General features: G+C 44.6%; 1 protein-coding gene across 1 annotated transcript in view; it reads left to right on the forward strand.

Moving 5' to 3' along the window:
* The window catches only part of SMG1 (SMG1 nonsense mediated mRNA decay associated PI3K related kinase), a 78,164-nt gene that overhangs the window by 33,674 nt on the left and 31,704 nt on the right, over nt 1-12,786 (forward strand). The window contains exons 28-40 of the mRNA XM_087728951.1: nt 82-241; nt 946-1,066; nt 1,898-2,146; nt 3,771-4,055; nt 5,371-5,515; nt 5,737-5,872; nt 6,624-6,854; nt 7,016-7,193; nt 8,323-8,484; nt 8,862-9,079; nt 9,777-9,931; nt 10,939-11,161; nt 12,385-12,631. Of these exons, the coding sequence (XP_087585077.1) occupies nt 82-241; nt 946-1,066; nt 1,898-2,146; nt 3,771-4,055; nt 5,371-5,515; nt 5,737-5,872; nt 6,624-6,854; nt 7,016-7,193; nt 8,323-8,484; nt 8,862-9,079; nt 9,777-9,931; nt 10,939-11,161; nt 12,385-12,631 (2,510 nt within the window). The remainder of the gene's footprint in view (nt 1-81; nt 242-945; nt 1,067-1,897; nt 2,147-3,770; nt 4,056-5,370; nt 5,516-5,736; nt 5,873-6,623; nt 6,855-7,015; nt 7,194-8,322; nt 8,485-8,861; nt 9,080-9,776; nt 9,932-10,938; nt 11,162-12,384; nt 12,632-12,786) is intronic.

A 12,786-nucleotide genomic window follows, 5' to 3' on the forward strand; every position in this document is an offset into this window, starting at 1 on the left:
GGACGGCCGGGAGAGGCTTTACGGAAGTCCGGCAGCTCGAATAATTCTTGGATGTGCCGCTTGTGTTTTTTCCCCCCCCAGGAACTTGACCAAGTATTTGAAGCAGACGTCCCGCATTGCTCTTGGGCCTTTGCGGCTGTCCACCTTGACCATTTCTCAATCTTTGCCCGTCCTCAGCACTCTCCAGCTGTACTGTTCGTCTGCTTTGGAAAACACAGTCTCCAGCCGGCTGTCCTCCGAGGTATATGTCTCTGCCTCCTGAACAGGGCAGGACCAGGACATCCGATACAGATGGGTGTTCTTGCTTGTGGCCTGCCCTGGCCAAGTGTGTGAAATTAGGGACTCCCGGCTTTAAAAGACCTCATTATATGACGGAGAACGAAGTCCAGGCCAGGCGAAATACTTTGAGAATAACCACCCTAGGCGTCAAATATTAACATGCCTCAATTGGGTTGATGGGGTTAAGATCAAAGTCCTATTCTGTAGTTCCCTTGCTGCTTTTTGTGTGTGTGTGGGGGTGTTTGTGTGGATTTTATTGTCTGAGGGCATTTCATAACTAATCTTACTATAAAAATATTTCATTTAAAGATCTGTATGGTTGATCATCTTAAGCGACTCTGGGCAGGTCACAATAGCAGTAAAACCCTAATTTTAATTCTCACTCTAAAACATAATCTAAAACATAAATCTAAAACATAATCAAAACATAATCAAGAAACAATAAAAATCTAAGTACTGTAATACTAGAAGCCAGCTGGCATCACCGCTGACTTTTCATTACTGTATTGTCAAACACCTATGATTAATGAAGAGGTGTGTAGACTGAGGTATACAGCACATACTTTCAGAATGCATCAGGATCTGTGCAGGACTGTTTCCATTAGAAGCTGGAGGAAAAAATGCCTTACAGCCCATCCACTACTCACATCCTTTGTTTCTTTACAGGATTGCCTCATTCCCTTGTTCAGCGAAGCCTTGCGTTCATGTAAGCAACATGATGTAAGGCCATGGATGCACGCTTTAAGATACACCATGTTCCAAAATCAGTTGCTGGAGAAGCTGAAAGGTATACCATAGATGCTAAACTCACGTGCATTTTAATAAGGAAATCCTAGAATTGTCCCTCTGACAAAAGTGTAGCAGTTGTATTAATCTGCAGTTTGTTTCTCAGAAATCATCATACATTATCTCATGAGTGTCTGTTCTGTTTGTATCGGTTATTCCTGGGAGAATCTAAAGCTACTTCCCCCTATAGTGCAGTTAAACAGGAAGCAAAATCCCTTCACCTGATTTTCTGCCTTAAAGTTTAAAAAGAAGGAAACACTTATTTCATCAGGATTAATTACTCTTGGATTTAAGAGAACCTAGAAGTTGGGATCATATTTTTAAATAAAGGGAAACACTATTTAGACCCAATGCTTGGTAATATTATTCAAGAGGAGAGATGAGATATCTTTAATTAGAATAGAGCTGGAAGGGACCGTTGGAGTCCATCTAATCCCCCTGTTCAAGCAGGAGACCTTATACCATTTCAGACAGGTGACTGTCCAGTCTTTTCTTTAAAAAAAACCTCCAGTGATGAAGCACCCACAAGTTCTGGAGGAAAGCAGTTCCACTGGTTCATTGTCCTAACTGTTCAGAAGTTTCTCCTTAGTTCCAAGTTGCTTCTCTCCTTGATTAGTTTCCATCCATTGTTTTTTGTCCTGCCTTCTGGGGCTTTGGAAAATAAGTTGAAAACCTCTTTTCTTTGTGGCATCCTCTCTTCTCTGCAATTTTTCTATTCTATTCCATTCTCCTCTATTCTATTCTCTCTTCTCTCCCCTTTATTCTGTTCTATTAATTTTTATATTCTATTCTCTGATGCTTTTAGTTGACTTTTGGACTTCTGTGTTTTCAGGGCAGAGTGTTCCTGTGAAAAGCCATTTGATGGAACTGGGGCTGACGGCTGCAAAATTTGCGAGGAAACGTGGGAACGTGGCACTGGCGACGCGGCTGCTTGCTCAGTGTAGCGAAATCCAGCTAGGGAAAACCACCACAGCCCAGGATTTAGTCCACCACTTTAAGAAGCAGCCGGCACCGATTCAGATGGACGAAAAATGGGGTCCTGAGCTTGAAATAGAAAAGACCAAATTGTTGTACACAGCTGGTAGGTGCCGCTTGTGTAACTTTCTGAAAGAAAAAAAAATACTTTTCAGTATTCGTAATGTTTTCCTTAATTCAATAGCAATAGCAATAGCAGTTAGACTTATATACCGCTTCATAGGGCTTTCAGCCCTCTCTAAGCGGTTTACAGAGTCAGCATATTGCCCTCACAGTCTGGGTCCTCATTTCACCCACCTTGGAAGGATGGAAGACTGAGTCAACCTTGAGCCGGTGAGATTTGAACTGCCAAACTGCAGATAACAGTCAGCTGAAGTGGCCTGCAGTACTGCACCCTAACCACTGCGCCACCTCGGCAGCTTCATTATTCATTAAGTTCATATGTTGCCCATCTCACTATCTCTGTGTGTGTGTGAGTGTCCCAACCTTTTCTATAACTTGTATTGTGGCCCGCTAGCAGAGCGGGCGGCAGATTTAGACAGTGAGGAGGTTGGGGAGAAACATGGCCCAGTCCTGGAGTCTGGGGGAGGCTCTGATGAGGGCTCTGTGTCAGAGGCAGAGCGGGGGCCAGGGCCATATGCCAGTTATCAGCTGCCTTCAGAGTCAGACATCAGTGAGGCAGACGAACAGCTGGAGTTTATCTAAATTCATGGTAAGAGCCAGTGTAATGGCCCCTCTCCTAACTTGAGAAAGTAAAGACTCTTGAAACGGATTATTTCAAAAGGAACCTTTAATCAAGCAGGATGGAAACCATTAGAAGCAAAGCAGCATCTGAAAACCTTTAGGCCATGCAAATGGGATTAAGCTGATAATGACCCCTCCCCTTTGTCCGAATGCTGATTCTGACCAATACACAAGTGTGAAGATGCTTCCTTAACTCTTCTGCCCTGGGAGTCAATAAAGCACACCTTCCCATGGCTATCTCTAGTTAGACATCAAAGTTATATATCCCACATGGCTACCATAAACATCCCTCCAGAGATGTTGGGACCTTCAGTCTCCCGGTGACAGGAAACCAGTTGTAAAGTTGTAAAACTCAGTTGTTTCAGATGTAGCTAATGATTTAACTCCGAGGCTCCCCTCCTCCCAATTGAATGGCAGTACCCCTTTTAGAGATCTGACAGTCAGGGCGGTGTAGTGGTGAGGGCATTAGGGTAAAAGGCAGGAGACTGTGAGTTCTAGGGCTGCGTTAAACACCAGGCCAGCTAGGTGACCTTGGGCCAGACCCTTTCTCTCAGCCCTAGGAAAGAAGCAATGGCAAACAATTTCAGAAAAATCTCACCAAGTAAACTGCAGGGACTTGTCCAGGCAGCCTCTGAGAAGGAGGGGGAAAAAAAAAGATTACGACAGTTCTTGCTACATGAGTAGAATACCAAACAGGCATTTTAAACTCTTTTAAAATGACTCTTTCTCAAATTCTCTGCCAAGTGGGAAAGCGGCAAGACATTTTGAGAAACACGTCTGCACCCAATATTCTGGGTTAATGCAACAGATTTATATTTTTTTCATTTTTATCAGTGATGCTTTTATATCTGTCTCTTCACCCCCTCCCCCAAAAAAGCCCCATGGGTTGTTAAGGCAATCTTCACCTCTGAAATGTGCAGAGCTGAAATGTGCCAGCTTCTCGTTCGACCAGTGTCTGCCACTAAAAGGACCGTCCCTGTTTTCAGGCCAGTCCACCCACGCCATGGAGATGCTGAGCTCCTGCGCCATCTGCTTCTGCAAATCTGCCAAAGCCGAAAGTGCTGTGGCCAAGTCCATCCTGACCTTAGCCAAATGGATCCAAGCCGAGTGGAAGGAAATCTCAGGACAGTTGAAACAAGTGTACCGAGCCCGACAGCAGCAAAATCTCACTGGCCTTTCCATGCTGTCCAGAAACATCTACACCTTGATTGATTTGCCATCCGTTAACTCCATGGAAGAAGAGTATCCGAGGATCGAAAGTGAATCCACAGGTAAAATAGACCCAGAACTGGGCCTTTCCCCCCCACCTTCTTTGTCTGCTTAGGTGGTTGATGGACCAATAGCAGATCCTACCTCACCCCCTGCCCACCCTGTTCCTACTCTCCCTATCTTTTTACCGTAATTTTAATCATAATTTATATTTTATTTATCCACCCATCCCATTTTTTTTACCGCCCTGTAATCCCTTAATTTGGGGTAGAATGGATGGAGCTGAGTGTTTACTTGCCGGATGCCCTTTCTGATGCCACACGGAGTTCACAGTAAATATTTTTTTTAGTGCCCTAGGAGAGAAATGTCTGCCGCTACCTACTGTCAACCTTCTGAGTGGGAAGCTAATGTCTTTACCGCCAGGCCACCATGCCGCTCTTGTCTGTCTGTCCATCCGTCTGTCCATCCATCCATCCACCTGCCCACCCACCCATCATCCATCCACCAATCCATCTAGCCATCCACCCACCCACCCATCCCTATCATCTGTCTATCCATCTGTCCGTCCGTCCATCCATCCATCCATCCATCCATCCATCCACCTACCCACCCACCCACCCACCCATCATCCATCCACCAATCCATCTAGCCATCCACCCACCCATCCATCCCTATCATATGTCTGTCGGTCGTCCATCAATCCATCCACCTACCCACCCACCCATCATCCATCCACCAATGGATGTCGGTGGGTGGATGTCGGTCGTCATCCACCCATCCCTATCCTGTCTGTCTGTCTGTCTGTCTGTCTGTCTGTCTGTCTGTCTGTCTGTCTATCTATCTATCTATCTATCTATCTATCTATCTATCTATCTATCATCTATTTATCTATCTATCTATCTATCTATCTATCTATCTATCTATCTATCTATCTATCTATCTATCTATCTATATCTATCTATCATCTATCTCTCTAATCTTGAATTCCATTCAGAGGTGGGTTCCTACTGGTTCGGACCGGTACGGCCAAATAGGTAGTAACTCGGCTGGCCACGCCCCCGAACCAGTTCTATCGCCATTTTGATTTTAGGTTCTGTGTATGCACAGAACAATCTTCATAGGCAGAAATGTAATCCCCCCTTTTCTAATGTCGTGCACATGCACAGACCTTTTTAGGTTTTATTGTTTTATTGTTTATAATTTTGTAAGCCGCTAGACAAATCAAACAAATAAATAAATTAATAGTCTGGCATCATGCCATTCAGCTGAGATCTTTATTCTCTCTGCTTGTTAAAAGTGAGCACTTAAAAGCTGGGCCACTGGCCTTCTTTTTCCCCCTTGAGATAACCAAGCCGTGCTTTGTTCTCCTTTCTCCAGTCAACATCGGTGTTGGAGAACCTGATTTCATTTTGGGGCAGCTGTACCGTCTCTCTTCAGCCCAGGCTCCCGAAGTAGCGAAATCATGGGCCGCTCTAGCTAGCTGGGCTTACAGATGGGGCCGAAAGGTGGTTGACAATGCCAGGTAAATCCAATTCTTTAAATGGACGATGGCTGTGAATACGTCTCAAGTTAATAACTTTTTGTAAATGGACTTTTAAGTGGAATCATTAGAAGCCTGTCTTGTCTAAGGCAGGGGAAGATAATTGAACAAGCATACCGAACAGTAGGGTATTTGCAAAAATTTGGCAATGCTGTCTTAGCATCACCCAAATAACTTTGGGGGGGAAATCTTTGCTGTTACAGTCAAGGAGGTGTGCGCTTGCTGCCAAGAGAGAAATCGGAAGTTCAAAACCTGCTTCCAGAAAATATTACAGAAGACGACAGAGAGAAAATCTACAACATTCTTGGACAGGCAGTCTGCCGGCCTGCTGGGATTCAGGTTAGTCTAAAATTTGCAGATGAATAATGACTGAAAAGTCAGATGCAGTACTGTCCTTACAGAATTAGAGTTGATTGACCGTTTCACATATGAATCCGCTAAAGGTTAATCAGAAGGCCAATGTTACTAGATCACTATTGCCTGGGTATTTCTTTATGTAGTGTATTTGAGGGCCGTGCTCTCTTGCACAATCAGAAAGGAACAAGATGTGGTACTTAAAGCATTGAAAATGTAAACTATATCACTGATGTAAATCAGGGGTCAGCAACCCGCGGCTCTGGAGCCACATGTGGCTCTTTCATCCCTCTGCTGTGGCTCCCTGTTGCTGGTCGGCGCCACAATTTTGAGAGGATCTTCCAGTTTGGGGGGGGAGGGGGAAGCACAGGAAATGACTCTATGGCAAGGGACGGGTTTTCCGGTCAGCTCCACAGTTGATAGGGCTTTTGGTTAGGACAGGTAAAGGAAAAAGGATGCCGTGCTAGGAGGAGACTCTGTGGTTGGGGAACAGGACTTCAGGTTGGCTCTAGAATCGAACATGGGGGGGCTTCCGGTTAGGATCTTTGTGGCTCTTTGAGTGTTTAAAGTTGCCAACCGCTAGTGTAAATCAATGGACAGCATGAGCCTGCCTAAAACTGGCTTGCTTAAAAATAACCCTTGACAGATATAGGATGAAAAATGTTTCATTTGCCACCTTGTCATCTGCTTTGGTGTTGCCCGGGGAGGTAATTGTTACATTTAAATCCCCCTTCAGGATGAGGATATAACCCTTCAGATTGCAGAGAATGAAGACAACGAGGAAGACGATATGGTGGATGTGATCTGGCGCCAGTTGTTGAGCAGTTGCCCCTGGCTCTTGGACCTGGAAGAGAACTCAACCGAGGGTCTCATCAAAGTGTGGAGGAAAGTTGTAGACAGGATCTTCAGCCTTTATAAGCTTTCCTGTAGTGCCTATTTTACTTTCCTGAAACTTAATGCTGGCCAGGTAGGTAATTTCGCTGTATATATGATGTACAATGACAATAAGGGCTATACTATAAACTGGGCTCTTTAATCAGTTTGCAAAGAATGCTGTTAAGCCACCAAAGTTTGTAAAAAAAAGAACTGTTCTCTCAGCAGAGCTGGTTTCCTCTTTTGGGTCCGTAGGTTCCTCTTGATGAAGACGATCCCAGATTGCACCTCAGGAATATTTCAGAACAGAGCACTGATGATGTCATCGTAATGGCCACCTTGAGGTTGTTAAGGCTGCTTGTGAAACACGCCGGGGAACTGAGGCAGTATCTCGAGCATGGACTGGAAACGACTCCTACAGCTCCATGGCGGGGTATGAACATTTTTAGCAGTTCAGAATTCTATTCTCATAAGTCTTCAAGCAGTTCTAGAGAAATAAAACCAACTTGAATTAATAGGTGAAAATTAATTGGTTGCAATTATCCCCATGGTGATTATCTTTGCATTTCATGGGGCTTAATTTTGAACATGGTAGACCTGGAAAAAATATAGTTTTACTCCCTTAAGGAATTCAAGGACTTTTATTCATTTATTGAGCTTGTCAACTGGAGTGGTTGGCAGTTCAGCAGTTCGAATCCCTAGCGCCACGTAATGGAGTGAGCTCATTACTTGTCCCAGCTTCTGCCAACCTAGCAGTTTGAAAGCATGTAAAATGCAAGTAGAAAAATAGGGACCACCTTTGGTGGGAAGGTAACAGCGTTCCGTTTCAGAAATGGAATCTTTGGCATTTAGTTATGTCAGAGATGTTTTTGGACAGCGGTGGCTCTTTGGCTTAGAAACAGAGATGAGCACTGCCCCATAAAGTCGGGAACCCCATAGAGTCGGGAACGACTAGCACATATGTGCAAGTGGAACCTTTAGCTTTATTCATTTGTTACATTTATATGGTGCTCATTTTGAGTGAGTATAGAATTGAGTGTTTTCTTTTGTGATATTGTGGCATACTTCACAAATGTATGTCCATTTCTTACCCTGAGCTTCACAGCTTCACGGTACAGAAATGGAATCTTTTGTGCATTTGGAAGTCAAAAGATATTTTCTTGACAGGGTGTGAAAATGTATGGTAAATATAGAATACAAGTGAGACAACATTGCTAAAAAGGCCAATGAATTTTACGATATATCAACCGAAACACATGCTTCAAAATATTGGCTATATTCTGCATTGTTTTGAGTTAACCCCTTAAGAGTTCTGCACAGATTGGCTTCTGCTGGGCAAGATAGCTATTTGCAGTAGCATTTCTAGCTTACAAGCATTTTCACGCTTGAGCTGTAAGATGGTCAAGGATGGTGCATGTGCTAACAAGAGATTATACTCGTTAAGAGTTTCAGGGCAGTAAGATTGAAAGGCAGCTTTAAGTGGTCAAATGCAAAAAACAACAATCAGTTGCGGCATGCCAATCAATTCTTTACTACGCTGTCTGCTTTTTGTCTTCATAAAGGTATAATTCCTCAACTCTTCTCACGTCTAAATCACCCAGAAGTGTATGTTCGACAGAGCATTTGCAACCTCCTCTGCCGAGTAGCACAAGATTCTCCTCACCTCATCCTGTACCCTGCAATTGTTGGCACTATTTCTCTGAGCAGCGAATCTCAAGCCTCAGGTATATTTGATTCGGCATCTTTTGAAATGTCTAATTTCTCTAGGTCGTTTTATCTTTTAGCCATGTTGTGAGTCTTTTTGCCAGCAAAGGTACATATGGCAGGCTTTTTAATCTATCTCATACTGTTGCAAAGTTTAATCTTTGCATGCGTGGGATCTAGCTAGTCCGTGAAATTGTGTGCTTCCCCCCCCTCAATGCCAGAGAATCTGTACTCAGCATGAAGCACATTATCTTGGCAATTCTAATGTGAGCAAAACATCCCTTACTGATCCTGTTTCACTCTTATGACAGTTCTTCCCCGTCTATTCAAAGTGTTCTGTGTCGACTTTTGGATTTTTGCCTAGCAAGTCTAACTTTCTTTTCTCTTGAAAACCTAGGGAGCAAATTCCCCTCAGCAATCCCTACCTTCTTGGGCAACATTCAAGGGGAAGAACTGCTGGGCAGTGAGTGTGATGGGGCCAGCCCTCCGGCTTCTCAAGAGAGCCTCAAGGAGGAGGCCAAACTGGGCTTAAATGAAGACCAGGCAATGATGCAAGACTGCTACAGCAAAATTGTTGAGAAGCTGTCAGCTGCAAATCCAACAATGGTGTTACAGGTATAGTTTCTGTCTGACTTTTTCTGCTTGTGTTTAAGCTGGACCTGCCGTGCTTTTAACAGTTCTGGCTTAAAGCAGGAAGGAATCGATGCTCCCTGTGTCAGAGTCACAGTGGTTTATATACAAGACCTATATATACATACATATACATGTGTGTTAGGCAAATACTAAGCAATCAATCGATCTTCCAACTTTAGACAGAGAACTACAATGCAGATAGAACACAAGGAGAAACACCCTCACATGGCCTCCCTTATATATACAACTTCTTAAAGTGGCAGCAACGCTGCTGACTCATCCTCACGTCATCATCTCGGCTTATAGCCTTACAGAGGCTGGTCAGCTATTAAATCATCATTACCCTGACACTTTGCCTTTGGGAAAAGGAGCCTTGGGAAATCCATTTCTGCCTTTGTACCAGGGGTGAAATTCAGCAGGTTCTGACAGGTTCTGGAGAACCGGTAGCAGAAATTTTGAGTAGTTCAGAGAACTGGTAGTGAAAATTTTGAGTAGTTCAGAGAACCGGCAAATACCACCTCTGGCTTGCCCCAGATTAGGGTGGGAATGGAGATTTTGCAGTATCCTTTCCCCTGCCACGCCCACCAAGCCACACCCACAGAACCAGCAGTAAACTTTTTTTGAATTTCACCTCTGCTTTGTACCGTTAAAAGAACCTTTTGCGTTGATGTCAATCTAGGTTCAAATGCTTGTAGCCGAGCTGCGCCGAGTCACCGTTCTCTGGGACGAACTTTGGCTGGGTGTCCTTTTGCAGCAACACATGTATGTCCTCAGGCGGATTCAGCAACTGGAAGATGAAGTAAAGAGAGTCCAGAATAACAACACCTTACGCAAGTAAGCTTTCTCTCCCAATGCACAAGGTGATGTGCTGCCACCTGAAATGTCCTCTGAGAAATTAGCTGGATGGTTTCGTAAAGAATTTTTAGCAAAAAAAAAAAACAAAAAACCCTTCTGAGTCTCATTCTTTTCCCTGAAAACAGGATAGAATAGAATAGAATTCATTATTGGCCAAGTGTGATTGGACACATAAGGAATTTGTCTTTGGTGCAGAAGCTCTCAGGGTACATAAAAAGACAAGAAAAGATACAGTATTTTTTGGAGTATAAGATGTACCTTTTTCCCTCAAAAAAGAGACGGAAAATCTGGGTGCGTCTTATACAACGAATGCAGCATTTTTTGCCTCCCGAAACCCCGCCCCCTTCACAAAAATGGCCGTGAATAGCCTTTAGGAGGCTTTCATAGAGCTCCTGGGGGCTGGGGAGGGCAGAAATGGGGGAAAAACAGACTGTTTTTTGCTCAATTTTATCCTCCCCCCAGCCCCAGCAGCACTCTACAAGCCTCCTAAGGGCTACTCATGCCCTTTTTTTGGAAAAAAAAAAAAAAAGGCCAGTTTTTGCGAAAAATGGGCCGTTTTGGGGAGATTTGCAGAGTGCAAAACCTTTTTTAAAAAAATTTCCTCTTCAAAACCTTGCTGTGTCTTATACTCCAGAAAATATGGTAATGATAATCATAGGATACAAAGATGCAATCAAATCATATTAGGAATCAATCAATATAAATGGTAAAGATACAAGCAACAAAGTTACAGACTTGCAGTCATAAGTGGGAGGAGATGGGTAAGAGGAATGATGAGAAGACTGATAGTAATAGTAATGCAGCTTTAGTGAATGGCTTGACAGTGCTGAGGGAATTATTTGTTTAGCTCTTCTATACTTTAGGATGCTCTACTTCTGCACAATTTTTAGGTGGGGGGGGGGGATAGTGCCGATAGACCAATGTCCTTCAGACCAAGGGACAGTTTTCCCCTAATTGCTCTTTGTTTCTCCCATCTTCCTTTAAAGAGAGGAAAAAATAGCCATCATGCGTGAAAAGCACACTGCCTTAATGAAACCCATCGTCTTTGCTCTGGAACATGTACAAAGCATCACCGCCGCACCCACCGAGACGCCCCACGAGAAGTGGTTTCAGGATAATTACGGGGACGCCATTGAAAACGCCTTGGAAAAGCTGAAGAACCCTTCCAATCCCGCAAAGCCCGGAAGCAGCTGGATCCCTTTCAAAGAGGTAGGGGTCTTCCACCCCCCACCCCCAGCTTATTTAATTGAAGTAGAAACAACTTCACAAGGTTTGCATTAGATCAACGGTCCCCAACCTTTCAGGCACCAGGGGCCGGTTCTGTGGAGAGTGGTTTTTCCGTAGACCCGGAGGGGTTGTGGTTTTGCGTGCTGCCTGCATCCCGCGGATGGGGCTTCGCTTGTTTTGTGCTACGACCGGGGACGCCTGCATTAGATAAATTGGGTGGGGATACAATAGAGCAGTTATGGTTAACCTTTTTGGCGCCAAGTGCCCAAGGCGCGGGCACGAGCGCGGGAATGCACACAAATGTGTCCCAATCCCCAAAATGCAATGTGAGCACTCCCTGTGCATGCAACCTTCCCCTGCATATGTGCCTCGCGCCCCTGGCCCCCGTTTTGTCTTCCACGTTGGTGCAGAAGGCTTTTCAGGGCCAAAATGGGGCACAGAGGGGGGGGGGGGGGGGCTCTTGATCTCCACAGTTTCTCCCCCCAGCACATCCTAGCTTTTTCCTGCATTCCTGCCATGGAGAGGCACTTGCGGAGTGTGGAACCTGCGGGGAACGGGGAAGGCACAGGCAGCAGAAATGCAGGAGAAAGCTTGGATGTGCTGGGGAGGGGAAGAAATTGGGAAGATCTGGGAAGGCATGCGTGGCAGAGACCCGAAGACCAGCTGGCCAGCGGGAGGCGTGTGTGCATGCATGCGCGGTGGAGTTGGGCTGGGGTAATGGCTGGCGTGCCCGCAGAGAGCGTGCCACCTGGGGCATGCATGCCATAGGTATGTCATCACGGCAACAGGGTATCAAAGAGTTCACTCTTGGTTTGCAAAGTTTGGTGTGGCATCCCTCTCCAAGTGAGAGAGGGACTTGGAATGGAGACTACTGAAATCCATAGGCCCCAAGATAAAAAGCCTCAGAATGAGTGAAACTTCCCTATATAATGAGACAATTTTTTTTAAATGGTTCCTTTGTAGAATGTAAATACATCAAGTGGAATAGTTTCTTTTTAATAACTTATTTCTCTCCAAAGTTAAAATATAAAATTGGGAAAGGAAAAAACAACAAGCAAACAAACATCAGATGCTGACAATAAAAATTATTAAAAAAAACATGTACAAAATAATAACAGAATAAGGAAAGGGACCTTGGAGGTCTTCTAGTCCAACCCCCTGTTCATAACAGACCTTTTCTTAACCTGCCCGTGTTTAAAAAACAGGTGATGCTCAACCTTCAACAGAGAGCCCAGAAGCGGGCCAGCTACATTTTGCGCCTCGAGGAGATCAGCCCCTGGCTGGCTGCCATGACCAACACGGAGATAGCCCTCCCTGGAGAAGTGTCTGCCAGAGACACGGTCACCATACACAGCGTAGGAAGCACCATCACCATCCTGCCAACCAAAACCAAACCGAAGAAGCTCCTCTTTCTCGGCTCCGATGGGAAAAACTACCCGTATCTTTTCAAAGGTAAGGCGTTTTAGGGCGGGATTATTTTAGGGATGCCCAGAGTTCTCTCAGTCTCTGTTACTCCCATTGGGTCACTTTAATTATTACCATATTTTTCAGATTATAAGACACACTGGAGTATGACACAGTAAGGTTTTGAAGAGGCAAATAAAAAA

This window comes from Thamnophis sirtalis, unplaced genomic scaffold (genome assembly GCF_051295495.1).
Source record: "Thamnophis sirtalis isolate CommonGarterSnake01/CBP01778 unplaced genomic scaffold, rThaSir2_p1.2 scaffold_14, whole genome shotgun sequence".
Taxonomy (NCBI): domain Eukaryota; kingdom Metazoa; phylum Chordata; class Lepidosauria; order Squamata; family Natricidae; genus Thamnophis; species Thamnophis sirtalis.